Source organism: Carettochelys insculpta, chromosome 6, assembly GCF_033958435.1.
Source record: "Carettochelys insculpta isolate YL-2023 chromosome 6, ASM3395843v1, whole genome shotgun sequence".
NCBI classification, from domain to species: Eukaryota; Metazoa; Chordata; order Testudines; family Carettochelyidae; genus Carettochelys; species Carettochelys insculpta.
In genome coordinates, this window is record NC_134142.1 from 32,063,114 (window position 1) to 32,087,404 (window position 24,291).

General features: G+C 45.3%; 1 protein-coding gene across 3 annotated transcripts; it reads left to right on the forward strand.

Annotated features, from left to right (window-relative positions):
* The first annotated feature begins 1,480 nt into the window (after positions 1–1,480).
* On the forward strand, positions 1,481–20,031 carry GPR68 (G protein-coupled receptor 68). 3 transcript variants are annotated; one of them, XM_074998758.1, is made up of 3 exons: positions 13,165–13,975; positions 14,581–14,594; positions 18,482–20,031. In XM_074998758.1, exon 3 carries the CDS (start codon positions 18,624–18,626, stop codon positions 19,710–19,712), a length of 1,089 nt encoding a protein of 362 aa, XP_074854859.1. In that variant the 5' UTR covers positions 13,165–13,975; positions 14,581–14,594; positions 18,482–18,623; the 3' UTR covers positions 19,713–20,031. The 3 variants fall into 3 exon arrangements, with proteins under 3 accessions (XP_074854860.1, XP_074854859.1, XP_074854858.1); XM_074998759.1 differs by lacking the exons at positions 13,165–13,975; positions 14,581–14,594 and adding an exon at positions 1,481–1,569; XM_074998757.1 differs by lacking the exon at positions 14,581–14,594.
* Positions 20,032–24,291: the final 4,260 nt, after the last annotated feature.

Genomic DNA, 24,291 nt, shown 5'->3' on the forward strand with positions numbered 1-24,291 from the left:
TGCTTCAACCAGTTCATTTATACAATGCTCAAACACTCCAGAATCCCCCATAGCACAGCTGTTATATTTTACAGCAACTACACTTACATCTGTTGCGTTCTCTTCTTTTGAAAGGTTGTTGGGATGTTTGCCAACAGATACAACCAGAGGCAAGTTACTCTCAAGCTCTACAGCTTCTGCCAAAAGAATTGGACTGAGAAGAGTTTGCAGGACAAACAAAAATCAGACACAACTATTCTGCATTCTAATGGATTTAACTGTTTATTCTAATAAATATTCACACAGTGTTCACAGCATTTTATTGTGGCATGGGTGGGGATTTTCTTTTGGGGGGGGGAAGTTTTAAGAGATGAAGTACAACTCCATCCAAGGTGCCTGCTTTAGAGAATGAGGCATAAAAATAATTCCAGTGGATTCTAACGGAGAAATGATGTGTCCAGCATCCAAGAGTCTGACTTCAGAGCTGCTGATCAGCCACAGCTCCTGTTACACTCAGGTTGAGCTCTGGTGTTCAGTACCTCTGGAAATCAGGGATTTAATTATCAGATTTCGGTTGCAGTGTGGGTCTAGAAAAGAGATTCTGTTCACCAGTTATATTTTTGATTGACTATTTACTTTTGGTAGTAACTGGGATAATTTTTCTCCATACAGGTACTAATAAAACATAATTACTCCAGAATAATGCCCAGTATCTCTTTGAGAGTACTACCTCCCAGCCTTTGATAGTATATTGGAACTGGTTACAGCAATGGCAGTTAGAGGCTAGGAACAGTACTAAAGGCAGCCAACTGGTAGTTCTGTCACTAAAGGCTGGCAGGGGCATCCATCTCCTTGCATGGACACATCCTAAAGCAACTTCTGGGCTTAAAAAGAATGGCTGAACCAATCAGGGGCCATAATAAAAGTTGTTAGTGGGGCATATGGCCCTATTTCAGCAGCTGCATGAAAGCGCTAGGCAACCCACAAACCTAGGTTCTGGTCCCTGCAGAACCTCACATCCTTATGTTTCTGTACCTAATGTTTATGTTCTTAGCATGCTGAGGCCTTAATCTCATATGAGACCCCTATGAATCACTGTGATAAAAACAATACTCCCTATGCTCTGTGTGTGAGCTGGAGCAGGTGTATGTTGTGTTATGTATCCCAATGTACTACATACAATGATATCTGGGCTACATTTGGTCTCTGCGTATACTATTAGTGAATGTATGTTAAACCTGTCTTTGTTTGTGTCTGTGCCCACCAACATGTGTGCGCGCTGTATGTCTTTGTGGTTGATTTTAACACTGCTACCTTTCTGTATCATCAGTATGTGGTGTTTGTTCCTTTATCCACGGAGCTAGAGAGCAGATAGTATCACTTCAGAGAAACGAGACTAGCAAGAGCGGAAGGAACTGAAGCACAACCTCCTCCCCCTCCCTCCCCAAACTCACTGCATTTCTGCCAGTGGGGAGGAGGTCAGCAAAGTCAGCCAGCTAGAGTCAAGGGCTGGGCAGACAAGATCTGTGCTGCGACACCTAAGTGAATTTCCTTACCGCCCAGCGCTCTCCAGGGGTCCTTTTCTTTCAAGTGAGTCTCAGTTTTATTCTAATTTATTAACCCATAAAGTTTTTCATTGATCTTGATCAGACCTAGTGAACAAGCAACGGGACATAAGTTTCTGCTGAAGTGTTAAAAGCAAAAACGAAACAGAGTAGAGAGAATTAGTTGAACAATAATATGTATAGAAAATGCAACTTTAACATAAATTCCTTAGTCTCCAGATAGCCAATTCGTCATCGTGTAAGAGCTTTAGACAGAGGTTCTGCAGCAGAACATAGATGAGTTCTGTTTAGGTAAAGGGCAAGCAAAATATTGAAGACACAGCAATGAAATGGGACTATTAGAATGGGCTGAAGATGATTTTGTATTTGCGGCTAGGCTAGCACAGTGGCAGTAGGATGATTTTTTTAAATGGCACTTCCAAAGCATGTCAACAAGGAGGTACAAATGTAAGCAAGTTAGAACTGATTAGTAAGTCTCAGAGGGATAATCATATAGCTTCACAGAAAACAAACAGCCCTGCAGCACTTTGCTAGTCTTTAAGGTGATACAGGACTGCTTGTTTTTTCTGATTAGTAAGCGATTTCCTGAGGGTAATCCAGTGGGAAACTGCCAAATCAAGTATCTTGCTATACAGTACAGTATATGTATTTTATGTATTGTTTTGGTGGTTATCTGTGTAATTGACCACTCGGAAGGACCCAACCTAAGTACTTTCCTATTCTCTCAAATTATATTTTCACTGTTATTTATGGTGTGTTTCCAACACACAACATGTTAGTAGACTGTGTATGTAATTTTGTTGTTTCCGGTCCTCATGTTGCTGCAAATTTCCTCAGATTTTTGACATTTCTTTTAAACAAATCACAGAGAGGTTGGTTTTGTGGTGGCTATAAATGCTATATAGAATTTAAAAGAAAATATTTAGCTTTTATGCAGTATTTTCAATGTATAGATATTAACTTGTAATAAAAAAAATTATAGACTTTTCAACAGGCCTGGGAGAATTGGCCATACACCAGCTCAGAATGGAGAATCATTCTAATTATATGTCAATAAACAGCTTGCTACCACACTTCATTAAAAATGTCCTTCAGAGCTCACTAGACCACTTTCCTCATTCAGATGTCTCCTTCAGGCTTGTTTCCACATGAAGTGAGTCAGATAATTATTTATATAAAATTTATTGCATTCTGTACACATGCCTTTCCTAAACATGTAATTTTAACCCATCCTTCCTTTGTCCCCCCCACCAATCTTCCTGATTTCTCTGTAGTCCCTCTCATCATGTCACTGCCTGTAATTCATTCGTAAGCTCTTCATGGGAGGGTGTCATGTCATCATTCTGTACTGTAAAGCGTCTAGGTACTGTCTTATAGTAGATAAGATGATATAGTATGAAGTATATGCTCTTAGTTTCAGACATTGATTGGGAGTATTTCTGGGGCCTATGAATCATGTTGTGATGCAATGATAGAACATGTCACTGGTGTATGATGATGAGTTGACTAAATGTGTTGAGACATGATAATGCTGTAACAAGCTACTGCAATGTTAAACATCCATTTCAGATGAAAAGAGAAGTGGTAGGCCTGCTATTTTAATTTTAGAAAATTAAAACTACTAGTGCCTGTAATAGTGTAAGACCCTGTAGAACTAAAACCCGTAACAATGGAAGTTCTGAGCCACCCACCCTTTGGCATTATCACTGGGAGCTTAGGCTGAGGTTTCATGGGAGAACCCTCTGAAGCTAGACACAGCTGGAATTACTACCCATTAGGATCTGAGTGGCATCCCCCCTGCATCCCGCTGATTATTTGCTACTAAGCAAAAAGCCAGCATGGAAATGTCTGAGCAATGATACAAACCAACTGCTTGCTTCTCGTCCAGACCTTGCTTTACTTTGAAGCCCAGGATGTAGCTCCTTTCCATGATTCATTCCTAACTCCCCTCCTTGCCACCTGTCACTTGGTGCCTGACCCCAGACATCCTGGCATCCCAACCCAGTCCAACCCCACTCCAGTACAGGTTACTTGACCACACTTGGTAACTGATTGGTATGCACTGGCCACCCACGACTTAGCCTGGTCAGATGAAATATATTGACCTCACCTTGTAGGTGGAGTCAGAGCATTAAAGCCTTTTCTCTGAGTGGAGAATCTAGTCCAGCTGACTGACAAGATTGCTAAGGATCCCAGCTGAGGATAAATGGTGCTCAGTTCAGTGAGGAGCAAATCTGTTCCATCTCATGGGATTGTATGAATTAGAGTGGGCCAGTAGAGTGACATGTTGCCTACATTTGGACAGATGTGGGAATTGCTTATCCCTTTGAGGAAGAACTCAAAAGCCTTTCTTTTTTTTTCTTATTGGCTTTGAGCTACACAAAGCTTTTCCCTAAAATCTACAAATCTGGACAAGCCATTTGAATTAGGGTGACCAACTTTCTTATTAAAAAAACCCCTAATCCTCAATCATCCAATGCCATGCCCCTGCCCTGATGCCCCACTCCTTCTCTGAGGCTCAGACACATGCTCACTCCACCCTACCCCTCACTCATTCTCCCCAACCTTCACTCGCTCATTTTCACTGTGCTGGAGCAGGAGAGTGGGCATGAGGCGTGGTCTGGGTTCAAGGAGAGAATTGGCGGTAGGGAGCTCAGTCCCTCCAGCATCATGTCCCTCCAGCTTCTAGCAGATGGATAGCACATGGAGCCCCTTTCTGAGTTGGAGGGACATTTTGGCCACTTTCCAGGAATTCTATAGAGCTACATGGGGAGCGTGCTGGCCCTGCAGTGCACTGACCAGACTTTTAGTGTACCAGTCAGTGGTGCTGACTGGCTCCCTTTTCAATCAGGTGTTCCACTTGGAAACTGGACACCTGAAAACACTAATGTGAACCCATAATAGTCAGTTGTTTCTTTGATTTTTCATCTCTGTTTATGTGACTTCTGTCGGCACCCTTCTGCACAGTGTGCCATGGAGAGAACGATTGTCTAGCTTCACTGACACAGTACCTGTAGCATGGCTGCTTGACTTGGAGAACTTCAGTCTTGGGGAGCTGTCAGCTCCACATTTTACACGTTTGAAGCATTTGCAGAGCATCTGTCAAATAGTCTGCTGGTAAGTTGAACTCTGGGCTTGAAAAGATACAGAGTGGCCATACTAACTAACATGAAACTGTGCGGTCACCTCAAATAATAGTACCAGTTATTAGCAGCCAATGATCAGCTCCGTAGTTCCTTTTCTTGGGGAGTATGTCAAGGGAGTCTAACTCCATTTTAATTTTCCATCAGAAGCTATGTTCTTGAGCTTTCAAAACAAAAAGCAATCAAGCAATCAAGCAATTATTTTGCTAGTCTTTAAAGTGCTACTTGACTGCTTTTTGTTTTGATAGTATTTAGACTAGCATGGCTCCCTCTCTGTTACTTCTTGAGCTTCGTGAGTCTCTTAGGGAGCACAGGTTAGCATTTTGGACACTTCATCAGAAGTCTGAAGATCATCTGAGAAACAAGACTAAATTTTCTATATTACAGAAAGAGAGCTGTCTGTCCATCCCCCTGTAGTCTCGTAATTGATGGCCTCATGAGAAATGGCTCTCAGAGGCTGAGGCTGCCATTTTAGATGAGCAGTAGAATGAATGGCTCCCTGCCCCATTGCTGAACCCTGGGGACACTGAGTTGGGGGTGCCATGCAGGGGAGGTACGGGCCATCCATGCGATGGAATTGGTGAGGGGAGAACAGGACAAAGGAGGGAGGGTCACCCTGCCTCAGCCAGGCTCTCTGCCCCACACCTTTCTGTGGAGCAGAGTCAGGGGCTCCCTGCCTTATTGCTAAACCCCCAGGACATTGACCCAGCCAGAGAGGAGGTGCTGCTGCCCTATCAGGATGTGGGTGTCAGCGCGGTGACCCCTCTTCCTTCAGCAGAGAGCACCGGGCTGCTCTGTGGTGGGAGCAGTGACGGGGGCAGGGGCCAGATGTGGACCCTTCGGAACGGCGCAGAGTGAGGCATGAGTCAGGGGTGCCATGTGCACCTCAGGTGAGGTAAGGGCAGTGTGCGGGCTGGAGATAGTAAGGTGGGGAACAGGATAAAGGGGGAGGTTGCTCTGCCTCAGCTGGGCTGTCTGCTGTGTGCCTTTCTCTGGAGCAGAGTCAGCAGCTCGCTGCTCCATGCTGAACCCCAGGGACACTGACCCACCCAGGGAGGAGGTGCTGCCACTCTGCTGGGATGTGGGTGTCAGCAAGTTGAACCCTCTTCCTTTGGCTTAGGTGGAGGGCACTGGGCTGCTCCTGTGCCAGGAGTGCTGATGGGGCAAGAGCAGCCATGGTCCCTTCAAGGAGAGGGGCCCCCAGAGCCATCTGGAGCCAGGTCCCTTCCTGGCCTTGGCCCTAAGCAGGGCACTGCAGGGCTGAAACCAGCACCATGCAAGGGAGCAGGGGCTCCTTGGCTAAGGGATGAGGTGGACCATCTGGTACAGCTGGGCTCTTTCCGCTAGCTGTGTCCCTGGGAGCCAAGGGAGGATCCCTCCCACAGGGAAGTGCTGGAGAGCAGGGTGTAGGAAGGGGCTTGAGGGGGCTGAGGTATGGCCCTTAGCCCAGTGGCAGAGGTGGTTTGGGGGCATGCCAGATAGCCAAGCATCTGCCCAGCCTTTCCTGTTTTAGTTTGTTCCTCCCCACTGGGGAATGTGCACATTGTCTGAGAATGTGCTTGTCCAAACTGTTGTGTATACACATGATACAAATTCAATGAGTGCTTGTAGGAAAGATTGATGTAGTGTTTGTATGTGGGACAAAATAACATTTGACTGAAAAGCCAACAGGATACACATCGGCTTACATATTAGAAACAACCTGTGCAAATAAGTACTTTGGCTGTAGCTGCCACAAAGTGCTGGGTTCTGCTAGTGTTCATTAAAAAAATCTGTTCCTGTCTTATTCCCGCAGGAGCGGGGAGACTCGTTTATGTTGATGCATGCAGAATGTTCATGCAGCCTGTCATGAGTAGTAACATAAGGTCATCAGGAGTAATGGCTGAGCCACTCAGGGATAGAAAACTTGTCTGTTGCTGGTTTAGGCTAGAGGTTGAACCTGATATTGGTATGTGGAAAGCTCTAACCATGCTAAGGGCTGGAAAAACAACAAATGTGATCTGATCTGTAACCGAGGCTGCAGTGTACCATGCTTGTTACAATCCCCCCATGACAAATGCACTCATAGAATTCTCTTACTCATCAATTGCCACATATTTCTGCTGAGGTTATTCCAGTCCACAGATTGAACCTCTCTCAGCCATCACCCTTGGGACCTGATGGGTGCTGGATGAGAGAATTTATCGGACAACAGAAAGTCAATATTTGCAAGCAAATTACCAACTTGTTCACTGCTTACTGGGTTCTTAGAAGACCTTTAGATGTAAATTACAGCTAAATAGCAACACAAAACAACACAGCACTGGTGACTGTACAGAAACTTTATGGGATCACGGGAAACTGGGCCACACCTATATATGGTCATCCGGCTGCCAGATTACTTGAGTTTGCTAGTGTCAGACAGTGACAGAAGATGGGGCAACAGGAATTCCCACTTTGCAGCTGGAGAAAAACCCAGAGACAGAAGGTGATTTGCCTGTAGGCTATAGAGAATGTTCTGTATAGGAGCCAGTTTAGACCATAAGAATTCCTGGTTCCAAGTCCTGTGCCTGCCGCACACCTTTACCAACACAATGGTCCTTCACACATGGGCTGAACTGTATTTATCTTCCTGCCCATCTTATTTACATAATATAGGTCCCTCATTCCTTATTGCTCATAAACTAACTAGGGAAATACACCATAAAAGAAGCCACTATAATTTGGGTGCTTAACTGGTTGGAAAATCATTCCCAGAGAGTAATTGTCAGTGGTTCAGCAGTTATGATGGGAAGGCATATTGAGTGGGGTTCCTCAGGGATCAGTCTTGAGTCCAGTTCTGTTCAATATCTTCATCAATGCTTTAGATAACAGTATAAAGAAAATATTTATAAACAACAGCCTCCTGCCTTAGGTCACAACCCAAACCCTTGCACTCCAGTCTCCTACTCCAGGCCACAATGCCTCCTTCTTCCAAATTCCCTCCCAGACCCCACATCCCCTTCTGCACTCCAATCCCTTACAACAACCACCTGTTTGCACCCAACCTCCATTCCAGCCCTCACACCTCCTCCATTAATATCACGGAGTGCATGTACAGTATTTTAAAACAACCATGTCCTGTGACCTATGCCAACCAGAGAAAAACTACCCTATCTCCTTCCCCTTCAGTCCCAAAATAAAATAAAATTAGGTACACTACAAAACAAGAACACTCTGCTTCCATGCAGAGCTTCTTTTTTACATTTTGGGTTTTGATTATTTATCATTGCCTCTGATGGCTTCCCATTCAATATCTTAGTATTGCATAAAGTGATGTTAAGCAAATGAAACTTGCAGTTCATCATTGGCCAAACAAGACAATGTCACAAATCCACTTTGTCTGACTGGGACATCATCAAGACACAATCTCCTGGTCACAAATTTCTACTACAAGTCCATATATTGTGTTCTCAATATAAATCATTAATCCTTAAGTATTACCCGAACATACATTTCTCAATGATTATGCATTTTGACAAGTTACAAGCTTTCTGTAGATACCTTACATGTTACTCTTTATGAATAAATATCCTGTATGTCCTGTGTTTGACACAGTGAATTTGTCAGGTCTGAGATGAGAGTTATTTGCAAGGAGCAGGGGGACTCTTTGCCAAGAGGTCTGTGTATCATAGTAGTATAGTATCAAACTAAATAATCTGTATTAATGGATAGGATGGGATAAAAGTATTTTGGATGGGATTCTTTACCAAAAGAAAAATGAAGAAATGTTACTGACCAGCACTACGGTTACACTGACCAGAACTGCCGGCAGCAGTATGCAAGTAGGCAGTCTCAAAAATGCAACTGGATGCTCATTTGCATATTTGGTCACCAGCAGAGGCTGCTGCCAGCAGAAAAAAAAGAAATGTAAACATGGTTCTGCTGTCAAAACGCCCCCTTTGTTGGCAGGCTTTTATGTCTAATTTTTTCCAGGCATAAGATGCTGCTGACAAAGTGGGGTTTCACTGGCAGAACCACATTTATATTACCTTTTTTTCTGCTGGCAGCAGCCTCTGCTGGTGACCAAATATGCAAATGAGCATCCATTTGCATTTTCATGAACACCAATTTGCATACTGCTGCTGGCAGTTCAGGTCAGTGTAACCATAGCCCAGAAGCATATCAATACCTACAGTGATGTAAACTATTGTAGACTATTATAGCACATTTTCTACCTAGATTAAGAAATATCCAATGTAGAACGGTTCATAAACACTAAATTCCCTCTGATGAAAAGAGGAAGTTTCTTATTAAAAACTGATACCCAAATCCATTTAATACGTGCTTACCAACATATTTGCGGTCATTAGTCCTGAATTTGTGAGAATTTTAGCACGGGTGGCATCTGACCCTATCAATTTCAGTAATTAAGTAAGTGTCAGCGAGAGGGCTGTGTTAGTCTTTATCTATAAAGATCATGAGGAGTCCTGTAGCACCTTATAAACTAACAGATTTATCATGGCATAAGCTTTCATCTGATGAAGTGGGTTTTATCTACAAAAGCTTATGTTCTAATAAATCTGTTAGTCTATAAAGTAGACATAGCTATTTCAAACATTAGAACGTTTTGAGAAAGGAAGTCAAGAGATGAGAAACAGGAAATCAAGGGTGGGATGAGTGAAGAAGTTTAGTCGATGCAATGAGTAATTCAATGTCTGTGTTCCAGAAAAATTGTACATTGACTAATTCATCAATTGTTTATATGGGGTTTTTAAAAATAGTTCTGGCTTCCTTTCTTTTTCAATAGATTTTTATAAATGAAGCCAAGTAAGGATGACAGAAGTTAAAGCATGTGTAATTTACAGAAAAATTCAATGGTTTCCTCTAACTGAAAAGTGTGTAAGTGAGTCGTACACAGAAATATAAAACAAAAGGGGCCATTTACAGTTAATAAAACAGACTAGCACAAGTGGGTAGTATTCAGCTCTGAATTAAGACATGGGGGCTCAGGTTTAGAAAAGCATTGCCTTTTTTTTTTTTTTGGTAGAAATAATACGTTGTCAGTGTGGACCAGCAGCAGAATGGTATGAGATATATCACCTTACCAGTGGTTCTCACAGATGTAAGCTGACAAAGGAGCACTGTTGTGAATCAGGAAGCTTGCCTTTCATTTTAGTTTTGGAAGAGGAGTGTGTTCTACTGGTCCTAATCTTTTCCTCTTCTCTACTCTACCCCCAGTTTTAATTCCCAGTCTTTTTCTGTGCCCCCTGGCCTAGTCTCCCCACTCCAGGCTACTCATCCAACCTGTTCCCAGGCACCGTGAGTCAGAAGTAATATCTGGAATACAACAATCCCCAAAGTGTAGGCCATGACTGGAGGTGGGATACAGATTGGAGAGGGCTGGTGCTTTGAGATAGTACTGAGAATACTCTCCGGTCCTTGGGTGGCTGGTTCTTACTCACACGCCCAAAGTCTAACTGATACTATGTGTAAAAGTATGTGGAACTGTCAAGGAATTCTCTCCCTCTGCCCCAGGTCAGATTGGCAGGGATTTTGCTTTTCTTTGCTGCATTCAGTGAGGATTGCTTGCCAGGATCATCTGAGTATATCCCAGTTAGTCAGTTCCCTGCTACTTGTGTGCCCTATGCCCTTTGATTCTCTGCATGTGACCCATAGCAGCTTTGTCTTCTGAGGTTTGTAATATTTTGGTTTGATTTCATTTGTTGGGTTTTGTAATCAGGTGCTGGGTGGTGGTGGTGGTCTGTGACATGTGCCAGAGGTCAGACTAAATTATCTGGCGGTCCCTTTTTGTCTTAAACATGAAAGTGAACTTCATGCCTGACTTTTATCAAAATGATGGGTTGAACCAGAATCCCAAACTTAAACCAGGTCAAGCTCTGGGGAGAGTTTGATCTAAAATGTGCACCTTGGCCCAGTTCCTGCTATAAAAGGCAATGATTCAAGTCTGTTGTTGCTGAGTGACATAGAAAGGGGAAGGTTAGAGAGCAAGAGACCCACTGCCAAAGAGTCAACCCATTTTGTGCTCAAAGGTAAACCCTGTTACCACTGTTGCTCATGGAAATGAATGTCCTGTATGTGAGAAGAGTTGTGTGTGCACACTTCACATACATACCTAGGGGAGGGTCTTTGGAATAGGGGTCTCTGGCCCCACTACTGAATATATGAGCCTGAGAGAAGAGGAACTTCCTGTAATGCTTCATTCAAACCAAAGGACCCACCCTAGCTACCTATATTATTCAGTTTGTGTTTGGAATAGACATGGTATTGAAGTTTTGTATAGCTTATTGTTTTTGTGTTATTTAAAAATGGTTTAGGTGTCTTGGGAAAACACTATGGTTTTTGGCTGTAAGTAGGATATGGGGCAATTGGAGAGGAGAGGACCTTTTGCAGGTGTGAGAGTGAATGGTGAATGTTTATGTTGTGTTTAAAACAGGAACAGGAGGACAGATTGGGGCTTATTGAGATGTTAAAGAGTGTCATCTTCTGTTTTTCCCACTTTTGGTGAATTGGGCTTTGAGATGAGGAGACTACTACTGACAGGAGACAGAGTACAATGCGGTGAACAGAGATGGGAGAGGAAATGCTCAAATGACCCATCGAATAAGTGATTTCCCTGGATTGCAGCCACAGACTAACAGATGATGCCACAGTTACAGATCATAGCTCTGAAAAAACAAACAGCTGCTGCTACTTTTATTTTAAATCTATCTTAAGAGAAATGTGCTTGTCTGTCACCCTACCTAACTGTTGGTTGTAGTCCAGGGATTATCTTCTGATTAGACATTAGGTTTAGCTGCATCAGAAGCAGTTTTTACAGAGCAATTTCTTCATGTCTCTCTCTTTTTAAAATTTCTTCTCGTATATAGGTTGACTCAGACTTTTTCTTTGCGTTAACTTCTGTCTTTCTCTTCAATTCCAGTTTTTCCAGTAAATTTTACAAGTGTCACATTATTTGATGGTTGTTGGAGGACAGGGTTTAAACAGTTAGCTACCAGGTACTGAGCATAATTTTTTGTGGTCTGCACTGACTGCCAAACTGTGAATTAGTCAGCATATAGTCATCACAACTGGTCTTTACAACCATGTTCAAACACTGTAAAATTATGTACTGTAGGCAAGGCTTGTATGGTTAGGGCTCTGATTACAAAAGCCTTCCTTAGCTGAATAGGGTGTACTGACATACAGTGGTGATGTACAAAGTGACATTTGCAGCAGACTAGTGGGGTTTAGTTTTTAATTTTTGTGTGTCTATTGTAATTAAGCAGATCTACAACAGAATAACTTGCAGGACAGAGACAATGGATACATTGTTGTTAGAGATTGTTACATGACTCTGGAAATCTTTCCTGCAAGATTCATTCTATAGGGAAAAGCAGCTTTTGAAATGTGAATGTACAGGACAGGGGTCTGGAAGAGTGCTTTTTCTTTGCAGGGATTGTGGAATAAGTACATTTCATTCAGAAAATTAAAGAAAAATACATTGTATTCTGTCATAAGTGCAATGTCCTATAAGAACAGTCCGAATAGGATTCTATTCTCTATGTTTCAGGAAGCATATTAGGCTGAGCAACTAACTTAATATCTCTGTGCTCCAACTATAAAAGACAGTTACCTGTTCCGTAACTGGTGTTCTTCGAGACGTGTTGCTCATGTGCATTCCAATTTGGGCATGTGTCGTGCACATGCCCAGTTGCCGGAAGCTTTTTGCCCTAGTCAGTAGCCTTAGGGTCAGTGCAGCGCCCCCTGGAATGGCGCCCGTATGGCCACCCATATATGCACCGCCCGACCTGCCCCCGGCTCAATTCCTTCTTGTCGGCTACTCCAACAGAGGGGAAGGCGGGAGGGTTTTGGAATGGACATGAGCAACACATCTCAAAGAATACCAGTTACGGAACAGGTAATTGTCTTTTCTTCTTCGAGTGATTGCTCATGTGCATTCCAATTTGGGTGAATGCAAGCCAATGCCTAGGAGGCGGGGTCAGAGTCCCGAAAGGAGTGCAGGACAGCCCTGCCCACTGCAGTGTCTTCCCTAGCGTGCTGCGTAACTGCGTAATGCACTGCGAACGTGTGAATGGAGAACCAAGTGGCCGCTCTGCAGATGTCCTGGATAGGGACTTTGGCTAAGAACGCTGCAGAGGACGCCTGTGCCCTTGTGGTGTGCGACCTGATTGGTGGAGGGGGAACCCCCGCCAGTTTGTAATACTCACTGATACAGGCTACCATCCAGGAGGAGATCTGCTGAGAGGAGACTGGATGCCCCTTCATCCTGTCTGCTACTGCAACGAACAGCTGCTACGACTTCCGGATGGGTTTGGTCCTGTCCCTATAGAAGGCCAGTGCCCTCTGTACATCCAAGGTGTGTAGACTCTGCTCCCTAGGGGAGGCATGGGGCTTTGGGTAAAACACCGGTAAGGTGATGTCTTGGTTAATATGGAAAGGGGAGACCACCTTAGGCTGAAATGCCGGGTGGGGTCTTAGTCTAACCTTGTCCTTGTGGAACACCATATAAATTGGGTCCACCGTCAGGGCCCTTAGCTCTGACACCCTTCTGGCTGAGGTAATGGCCACCAGGAATGCCACCTTATAAGTAAGAAACAACATAGAACAAGAGGCGAGAAGTTCAAAAGGGGGAGCTATCAGCTTAGACAAAACCAAATTAAGGTCCCACATTGGCAGGGGGGCCTGAACCTGTGGTCTAACTTTCTCCATTCCCTTCATAAACCTTTTTACCACTGGGTCTGAGAAGACCAAAAACCTCCTGTCCCTGGGTGGAATGCCAAAATGGCTGCCAGGTGCACCTTTAGGGAGGATACTGACAGCCCCGCCTGGCTCAGGGCCAGCAAGTAATCTAGGACACTTGGTATTGTGACCTCTCCCGGGGACATCCCCTTTTGGGTGGCCCAAATGGTAAATCTTTTCCATTTGGCTACATATGCTACCCTTGTAGAGGGTTTCCTGCTGTTTAGCAATACTTCCCTGACAGGTTCGGCGCAGGCCAGCTCAGCTGGTCTCAACCATGGAGCCTCCATGCTGTCAGGTGCAGCACATGGAGACTGGGGTGCCGCAGTCTCCCCTCCTCCTGTGTCAGCAGGTCGAGCGCAGCGGGAGTGTCTCCGGAGTGTGAGTGGACATCTCCAAGAGGGCTGAGTACCAATGTTGTCGAGCCCAGGCCGGGGCCACCAGGATTACCGACTGAATTTTCAACAGCGTTCGGTGGATGAGCAGTATCGGTGGAAAGGCGTACAGCAATGGGCCTGACCAAAGGATGCTGAAGGTGTCTGCCCAAGAACCTGGACTTCAGTTCTGGTAAGAGCACAACGTCCTGCACTTCGCATTGAGATGCATGGCGAAGAGGTCTACCTGGGGACGCCCCGACCTCTGGAAAACTGAATTCAGTACTTGTGTGTGTAATGACCACTCATGGTCCATGAAGGACCTGCTGAGGCGGTCTGCCAGAGAGTTCTGAGTCCCAGGCAGGTAGAACGCCCTCAGGAGAATCTGGTGCTGGATGCAGAAATCCCAAAGTGCGAGGACCTCTAGACAGAGGGGCGACGAGCGTGCACCCCCTTGTTTGTTTATATAGTACATTGCTGTGGTGTTGTCTGTGCTGACTGCTACACAGTGCCCCTTCAACTCGTGCTGAAATACTTTGCATGTCAGACGAACTGCTCTGAGCTCTCTCACATTTGTGTGGAGATGAGTGTCCATTTTGCCCCACAGGTCCTGAGTCCGGCAGTCCCCCAAGTGTGCTCCCCAGCCCAGGTCTGATGCGTCCGGGACCAGGGAGCGGGAGGGTTGTGGGGGATTGAAGGGCACCCCCATGCAGACTGACCCGTCCTCCAGCCACCAGTGTAGTGTCGTCAACACTTCAGGGGAGACTGTGACTAACATGTCTATGCTGTCCCTGACAGGTCTGTATACTGAGGTGAGCCACATCTGAAAGGGGCGCATTCGTAACCTGGCATGCTGGACTACGAGCATGCATGCCACCATGTGTCCCAACAATCTGAGGCATACCCTGGCTGTTGTGGTTGGGAACCTTATTAGGGCTTGTATGCAAGCTGCCATTATCTGGACCCTGCTGTGTGGCAGAAACGCTCTGGCCTGCTTTGCGTCTAGACGTGCACCTACAAACTCTGTGACTTGAGTCGGGACTAATACAGACTTCGCCTCGTTTGCTAGGAGGCCTAACGTGTCGCACGTTGCTCTTATTTGCTGTACATGTTTCAACACCTGTCCTTGTGACCAACCCTTGATCAGCCAGTCATCTAGGTACGGGAACAGATGCACACCTCGCCTGCGTAGGAAGGCTGCCACTACTGACATGCATTTGGTAAAGACTCTCGGGGCTGAGGAGAGTCTGAACGGGAGGACTGTAAATTGATAATGGTCCTTCCCTAGCACAAATCTGAGGAACCTCCTGTGAGATGGATAAATTGCTACATGGAAATATGCGTCCTGCAGAGAACCAATCCCCTTGTTCCAGCATTGGGATAATTATTCCCAGGGATATCATACAAAACTTTATCTTTCTTACAGATTTGTTGAGATTTCGTAGGTCCAAGATGGGCCTCAGCCTGCCTTTCGTTTTAGGAATGAGGAAATAGTGGGTATAAAATACCTGTCCCTGGAATTCCTGGGGAACTTCCTCTACAGCCCCCTTTTGGAGGAGGATGCCTACCTCCTGTCTGAGAACTATCTTATGTGAGGGGTCCCTGAAGAGGGATGGGGAAGGGGGTTGCGAAGAGGGGTAAGAAGAAAATTGGATAGCATATCCCTTTTCTACCGTGCAGAGGACCCACTGGTCCGAAGTTATGCTGCACCATGCCTGGTAGAATGGGGATAAGCAGAGTGAAAATAAACCTTGGGCTGGAACTATGAGAGTGGACGGTACAATGCTCTCAACTGCCCTGTCAAAACTGGTGTCTAGGCCCAGGAGGGGTTTTAGTGTGGCCCTGGTCCTGTGTTTGGCGACCCTGACGCCTCCTATTATGGCGGCCCCTTCTTCTGTTCCCCTCCTGTTGCTGCTGGGGGAGCTGTCTGAACTGGGGCCTAGGGTTAAACTGCCTTCTTTGGGTTGCCGGTGTGTATAGACCCAGTGAGCGTAACGTGGCTCGAGAGTCTTTCATGCCATGAAGTCTCTTATCTGTTTTCTGTGAAAACAGAGAGGGGCCTTCAAAAGGGAGGTTTTGAATGGACTGCTGCACCTCTTATGAGAGTCCTGAGACCTGAACCCGTGCTCCCCTTTGCATGGCAATACCCGAGGCCATAACCCTAGTGGCTGCATCAGCTGCATCTAGGATGGCCTGCAGTGCTTCTCTGGATATGAGCCTCTGCTCCGCTACCAGGGCCATAAAGTCTGTGTTGGTGTCCGGTGGAAGCAGTTCAGCGAAACGGTCCATGGAACTGGCTGTATTATACACATATCTGCTAACCGTGGCCTGCTGGTTAAAAAGTCTCAACTGCAGACCACTTGTGGAGTAAACTTTTCTACCATAGAGGTCTAGTCTTTTGGCATCCTTGTTCTTGGGGGAGGGCCCTTGAAGACCCTGTCTCTTCCTATTGTTCACCGCATCCACAACACGGGAGTCAGGGGGAGGATGGGTGAACAGATGCTTATTTCCCTGTGCCGGGACAAAATACCTGCGTTCGTTTTTCCTAGCTGTGGGCAAGGCTGAGGCTGGGGTTTGCTACACTGTCTTAGCTGTGTTGGCAATTGTCTTTATAATAGGCAGTGCCACCCTGGATGGTCCAGAGGTTGAGAGGATGTTTGTGACAGGGTCTACCTCATCCCTGACGTCTTCAGCCTGTACCCCCAGGCTCTGGGCGCGCCTCCATCCTCCAATACTGGGGATGCAGAGGACCCAGCTAATGCCTCATCTGGAGAAGACGAAGATGAGGTCAACATACCCTCCAAACCTGTTGATACAGAGGATTCTGGCACTGCTACTTGAGTCCCCAGCACCCTAATCTGTGGCGCTGTGCTCAATGCCTGAGTGGAGGGCACCCTAGTGGTCGCTGGTGTGGTGCTATGAAACCAGGGCCACTCTGCACCTGGGACAGCACCGGTTCAGTCGGTGCTGGTGTCCATTGCACCACAGTTCCCGGTGCCTGTACGGGTGGCACCCATGCTTGGGTCACTTCTGATTGACCCAGTGCCGATGTAGATGTGATGATGGTGCCGGTACTGCCATCGGAGCCGGTGCCGATGACTCCCCCTGCTCCTTCGGCGGGGCTCCCAGAGATGCTGTAGGCATCGAGCTCGGCACCTGGGGAGCACCTGGCACCCTGAACGGGAGTCCAGCAACTCACCCTTGCTCCTCATGGATCACCCACGGGGTCCAGAAGGGTGATTGTGGTGCCCCCTGATGGTGCCTTTGCCACTCTCCTTCCAGGGAGCGTCGGGAGTGGTGCCAGTGCCCACTGCATCAGGATGACCTTGTACTCTCGCTCCTTACTGAGCCGGAGTAAAGGGAGTCCAATTCCAATGCGGACCCTGAAACCGACGACCATGGTGGTGCCAAGGGTCCCGTACTCCTCATTGGTTCCTGCAGGCTCTGTCCCATCTGCACAGTGCCAATGGATTGTTGGGGTCCCCCCAGCATCGGGAGCTGTGCCGGGGTCCCTGGAGCCTGACCCGGTGTCTGGAGCAAGGGTGACAAAGGCTCCCGGTCCAGCGTTTGTAGCGGCACCATAAATTGCAGGAGGCCTTGAGCAGCACTAAAGGCCTCTGGCGTCGAGGGCAGGCTGGGAGTGCGCGGGCTCCTGCCTTGTGCTGAAGTCGACGCCAGCACTGCGTGAACCCGCTCACGGTGCTATTTGGTGGACTCTCCAGACACCTGTCTTTGCCCTCTTCTCTCCTGTGAACGGCCCCGGTCCTGTCTTGTCTTCTTGCGAGGCGCCGGGAGGTGCTAGGCGCCAAGTCCAACTCTCCGCACTGGGAGCCCTCTGACGGCACCGATGGTGCCGGAGCACTCTGCACCGAAGATGCGGCGCTCTGCGTTCCCGCCGAGGAACCCGCCGGGCGCGAGGCTGACTCCATCAGAAGCACTTTTAGTCTTTGAGCTCTATCTTTTAGAGTCCTTGATTTGAATGCCTTGCAGATGGAGCAACTCTCTCGGAGATAAGCCTCACCGAGGCAGCCCAGACAAGCTTTATGCGGGTCACTCTTGGGCATATGTTTGTCACATTTAGAACAGTTTTTAAAACCTGGAGAACCAGGCATGGCCTGGTGGTGAGGCGCCGAGGGGGTTAAAGACCCACCTCGGCTTACTAAGTGCTAATTTCCTACAGAGATAACAAACTAAACTATTTACAACTAATTAAAACAACAAAGGCCACCAGTGAACTCTCAAGAAGAGTTAAGTTCCAGCAACCAACAGCGTGGTGAAAAGGAACTGAGAGGGGGGCAGGTCGGGTGGTGCATATATGGGTGGCCATATGGGCGCCACTCCAGGGGGCACTGCACCAACCCTAAGGCTACCGGCTAGGGCAAAAAGCTTCCAGCAACTGGGCATGCGCATGGTGCACACCCAAACTGGAATGCCCATGAGCAATCACTCGAAGAAGAAAGTGAAGATATTTCCTTATCTGATAGTGTGGTTCTGAGGCTTACCTTAGAAAGTAAAATGCTTTGAGGTCCTTGGTGGGAGGTACTATATTCATACATTTACAATTACCAAATGATGGGATGTGTGAGGCAGGTCTTGTATTAGAGATTCAAAAAAGTTGAGGGCTAGAATAAGTCAGTTTATTGAAAATGATATATTTCAGTGATAATTCTCATAAGAACTTTCATGTGTTTACTTTCAGGTCGTTAGGATTCTAAGTCAGACAGCCACCTCAGAAAGAAGACTGTGCAAGAGAAATTATCAACTCATGAAACGGGATGAAATTAAAATTTACATCTCCCTCTTTGAGACACTGATGAGAGATATATGATCATTGCTAGAAGATGCTTCTCCAACAGAATGCTACAGAGAATAATTCTATCTGCCACATTAATCACAACATACATCAGACATTAGCCCCTACAATATACATACTTGTCTTTATAATAGGTCTCCCAGCTAACTGCATCTCATTGTACTATGGGTATCTACAAATTAGAGCTAAAAACGAACTGGGGATCTACCTGTGTAATTTGACTATAGCAGACCTATTCTACATCTTCTCTTTGCCCTTCTGGCTCCAGTATTTTTTGCAGCATGACAATTGGACCTATGGTGCACAACTGTGCAAAATCTGTGGCATTCTCCTGTATGAAAATATCTACATTAGTGTGGGCTTTCTCTGCTGCATCTCCATGGATCGCTATCTAGCAGTGGTGCATCCTTTTAGTTTCTCTCAGTTTCGGACAATAAAGGCTGCTGTGGTGCTGAGCATCATAATCTGGAGCAAGGAAATTCTGATGAGCTGGTTTGTTTTTCAGAATGCTGATATTAGTAACGATGCAGAGAGTCATAGAATATGTTTTGAACATTATCCCATCAAAGGCTGGGAGCACAGCATCAATTACTACCGCTTCTTTGCTGGTTTCCTTTTCCCCTTCTCCTTGCTGTTCTTTTCTTACTGTGGCATTTTCCGAGTTGTTCGCAAGAGCCATGGAACTCAAAAGAAGACAAAAATCCAAATTAAACGTCTGGTTTCAAGCACAGTTGTAATTTTCTTGGTTTGCTTTGGACCATACCACATCTTGTTAGTAATTCGCAGCTTGTTTGAGAAAAGCTGTACATTTGCAAAGGAAATTTTTAACATCTACCATTTTTCTCTCTTGTTGACTAGTTTTAATTGTGTTGCTGACCCAGTATTGTACTGCTTTTCCAGTGAGAGCACCTATCAGAACTTTGTCAAAATAAGAGACTCCTGTTTAACACACCTAAGATGTTTTAGGACTAAAACCAAGGTATCCTACCAGCTGACAACTCCAGAAACCCCCAGAAAACACAGCAGTGCACCAGCGGATGAAGACCCAGAGTTAAACAAGCTACATACTGCTAATGAAAGGAAAGACTTGTCTGCCACCAGTGAAGGCAGATTTTAGCATCCGTTAGAAAAGGAGACTCATCTCAAGTTTCCAGGTCTAAGTTTGGGCTTCCATCTTTGGTTTATAAATGTATTGCAACCATTTTTCCATCTAAAGAGTGCAATAGCTCATCTGTATAGTAAGCAGAGCTGAGTTGATACTCTTGCCGCAGGGGGAATTAATTCCTTAGTTCCCTTGAGTAACCTGGTCCTTGCCATAGGGCAGGGAAAACATACACCAGGTCAGTTTAACTGAGATCACATGTATATATTACTGACAGTGCAGCACTCATCGTTGTGTTCTAATGACTGAAACCTGAAATAAAATAATAGTGTGAATCTGCCAAAATGGTCTTTAATTGCTGTTTGTTTGACTTTATGAGAAAGCTTTCAAACTCTGTGATCATCTTGCTGAGTAGTTTCTGAGAGGTAGCCATATTAGTATGTTTCAGCAGAAACGAGGCGTCTGGAGGCACATTAAAGACTAACACATTTAATAGGGCATACGATTTTGTGAGATACAGCTCACTTCCTCAGATGCTTGAAGCAAAGGACAGGCAGGGATACAGAGATGGGAGTGTAACATCAGTGCTAATTAAATCAGGTTGGATGTGGCTCACCTCCCACCTTCTCATCACTAGTGGAGGTGAGCCATATCCACTCTGATTTAATTACCCCTGATGTTAGGTTCACATCTCTGTATCCCTGCCTTTCTTTCATTTTCAGCTTCCTTGCCTTTCTTTTGCTTCAAGCCTCTGAGGAAACAAATTTTATCTCATGAAAGCTTATGTTCTAATAAATTTGTTAGTCTTTAAGGTGCCACCAGACTCCTTGTTGTTGTTGCTGTTGAAAAGGAGGAGGATGGAACTACCTATCTGATATGAAGCAGTAAACATTTCTCAAGGGAAAAATGTTTTCTGTATGATTTCTGTAACTTTATCTCAAGCATTTCATCCTTAAGCCATGCAACAACTGGTGAGCAGGGAATTCAGAGACTCAGCCAAACTAAAAAAGCACAGAAATTAACCACAAAATAATGAGGGATATATTGGAAAAGAATTCTTGTTAAAGTATTTTCCATAACTGATAGGTTAGTGTCTATTGGGTCTGCATCTATTGCTCTTTGGGGTTGATCCAGTGCCATTCATTCCCACTGACTTCAATGGGCACTGAATTTAGAACACTGCGGGCAATTAATTTATTCCATGGACACCAAAGAAGCATTAGTTTGGGGGCACAGATAGCATTGACAATACATGCTATTGCTCTGATTAACAATATTTGAAAACACACATTCATTTAAATGCATAGTCTGCTAGCCAGTTTAAAATTGGGATTACTGTGTTTTTCCAAGTTTGAGTTTGTGAAGCATAGAGAGAGCAAAAGTCACACACACACAAAATGAATTGTAGGGCAGATAGTGTGTTGAACAGGATTAGTTTCACTTCTGTCTTCCAGTAGTTTTTTTTTTAATTCTGCAGTTTGATTTGTTATAAAGAGAAGCTTAAATGCAGTGTCAAAATGCACTGTATGTAGAATGATCCATAATGGTCTTTGGTTTACACAGATTGAACAGAAGAAACATAGGGAGTTAATATATAAAAAATGTATTGTCAATGAAAGCATGCAGAACAGTATATATGTACACCCCCACAACTCTTCCTAACCATATCTTGTTTCTTATACATCTTTGTTTTGCTAATCAATACTGCCTCACCTTTACTTAATTTCTTTTTTGAAGTCTGATTTTTGTGCCTTCTGCCCTTCACCCTAAAAATCCCACCTGCCCTGCAGATCCTGACATTCACCCTCCGCTTTCAAAGCTCTCCTTAAAAGACACCAGTCTGGTACAAGCCACAGACAGACAGTAATACACAGCAATGTAACTAATCGCTGTATTTAAAAAGACACGCAAAGGTAGACTTTTTGCATCTAGTGCATCTGATTTGTGTTGTGTGTCAATGCAGATTGTAAACTTCTCATGGCAGGCACTGAATCTTATACAGAGCGATGTATAATAGGGTCTTGAGATTCACAAACTTTATGTTCACAAATGCAGTTATTCGCAAGCGGCTGATGGGCTGCTTCCCCCGGGTCCCTGGGCAGGAGCACCCGTTGCTACTGCTTTCTCTGGAGCCCTGGGCAGGAGCACCGGCTGCCGCCACTTCCCTCAGGGCCTGGGCAGGAGCGCTGGCTGCTGCTGCTTCCCCTGGGGCCCTGAGCAGGAGCACTGGCAGCCGCTGATTCCTCCGTGGCACTGGCAGGAGCACCAGCAGCTGGGCTCCAGGCAGGAGCCATATTCCCGAAATTCAACATTCAGGAGAGTTCTTAACACAGAACCCTCACAAATGTTGAGACCCTACTGTATCTCATCAGGGCTTAACAAATAATACATACTGGCTACGTCTACACGTGCAGCTATTTCGATGAATAACGTCTACATGTCCTCCAGGGCTGGCAACGTCGACGTTCAACTTCGACGTTGGGCAGCACCACATCGAAATAGGCACTGCGAGGGAACGTCTACACACCAAAGTAGCACACATCGAAATAAGGGTGCCAGGAACAGCTGCAGACAGGGTCACAGGGCGGACTCAACAGCAAGCCGCTCCCTTAAAGGGCCCCTCCCAGCCACAGTTGCACTAAACAACACAAGATCCACAGAGCCGACAACTGGTTGCAGACCCTGTGCATGCAGCATGGATCCCCAGCTGCCGCAGCAGCAGCCAGAAGCCCTGGGCTAAGGGCTGCTGCACACGGTGACCATAGAGCCCCACAGGGGCTGGAGAGAGAGCGTCTCTCAACCCCTCAGCTGATGGCTGCCATGGAGGACCCCGCTATTTCGATGTTGCGGGATGCAGATTGGCTACACGTGCCCTACTTCGACGTTCAACTTCGAAGTAGGGCGCTATTCCCATCCCCTCATGGGGTTAGCAACTTTGACGTCTAGCCACCTAACGTCGATTTCAACTTCGAAATAGCGCCCAACACGTGTAGCCATGACGGGCGCTATTTCGAAGTTGGCGCCGCTACTTCGAAGTAGCATGCACGTGTAGACGCGGCCACTGAGTGCACCACTGAACGTCACTATGAAAGTACACACTAGAAACAATTAAGGAATGCATTTAATAAATAAGGCATAAATTGTATTTTCCTCCCCTATTGATTTGCTCTGTGATTGGAGTAACTATTTTTTTGGCTTTGGCCCACAGACTCCATTTATGAGACTTCAAATCATTCTTTCTTCCCTCCTTGTGCCATGAGAAATCAGCAGAGGATTAGGCTGTTTACATTATGAGCTTGTTTAGTTCATTTAAGTTTATGCTGAGAGTTCCCATGATGCTGGGTTGATTTCATTACACACACACTTTTTTCCTGATCAGCTGTGTTATTTAAGTTCCTCCCAATCCTTCCCTATTCCGCTCTTTCTACCCTTTTGGTGGCCTGTAGGTCACGGCAGCAGTTCCAAAATTTCAGCAAAACAAAGCTCGAATGTTGTTGGGAATGGAGCTTGCAAAACCACATTGTTAACAATTTATTTCCTCTGTTCTAAGATGGTATAAGGCACACACAAGGTTTGTACTGAGAAGATTAAATGCATCTGTTGACTTAGTTATGTTTTTGCTACTTTACAGTCTTCCATGTCAATTTAAATATAGAGCTGGACTGCAGAGTGTGCCATTTTACATACAATTCATCTACCTCAGTGAAGCTAATCTGAGTTGGTACGTGTCTGGGGCCAAATTTTATTGTCAGTATAAAATCAGATTGAAACCTGTGCAACGGAGTCAGAATTTGGCCCTTAGAATCTTAAAATTTCACTTGTCTTGCAGAAAAGAAGGCATTTGTTCCACTCCCCACCAACATGATCTCATTGTTATTTAATGAAATTCATCCTGCCAGGCAGTGCAATTTTAATGACACAATAATCCCAAGAGTTTTTTCACCACAGCTTTTTACTTTGACTCTGCCTATAACATCATTGACCACATTGCATTAACCAGGAAAATGACATATATCACTGCTGGATTAAACTAGAAACTGAGATTTTTATTATTTAGAGAAAAATGGTAAGTATTAAACTTAATATTTCTTAGTGAAAGCTAGCTGACATAACCTGCGTTTGGAGGGGACAAAGACTTACTCAGGCAAATATGCTTGAATAAATTTAATATTGTAAAGTATATTTGGTACAGCTGCTAACTGGTGACTATAGAGATTTAGTAAATGCAGTCTGTTAGTGGAAATCCTTCATCCACACATTAGACTATGTTGGTGAGGATATGTGTGTGGGTGTGTTTGTGTGAGAGAGAAACATACACAAACCAGACCTCTTTCTTACTAAAAGAAAATTTTGGCACAGTGTCAGTTTCATTATTTCCCCATTTTTTTTTACATAGGAGTCACGTGAGGCTACTATTATTTTACTAGTTCAGGTAAAGCTTCTCTTGTTTATTCACTATCAGAAGAATACACAGTCAGAGGAGCTGCTGGACATGTATAGATGATATAGTCAGACCTTTGACTGCCATAAAGCCTCTCTTTTTTTTTTCCCTCAGTTGAACTTCCCTTCATTGCAGCTGCTTTCCATAATGTCT

What these genes read in the sequence shown, in the direction of transcription:
- GPR68 (XM_074998759.1), top strand. Translation starts at nt 18,624, where the DNA reads ATGCTTCTCCAACAGAATGCTACAGAGAATAATTCTATCTGCCACATT.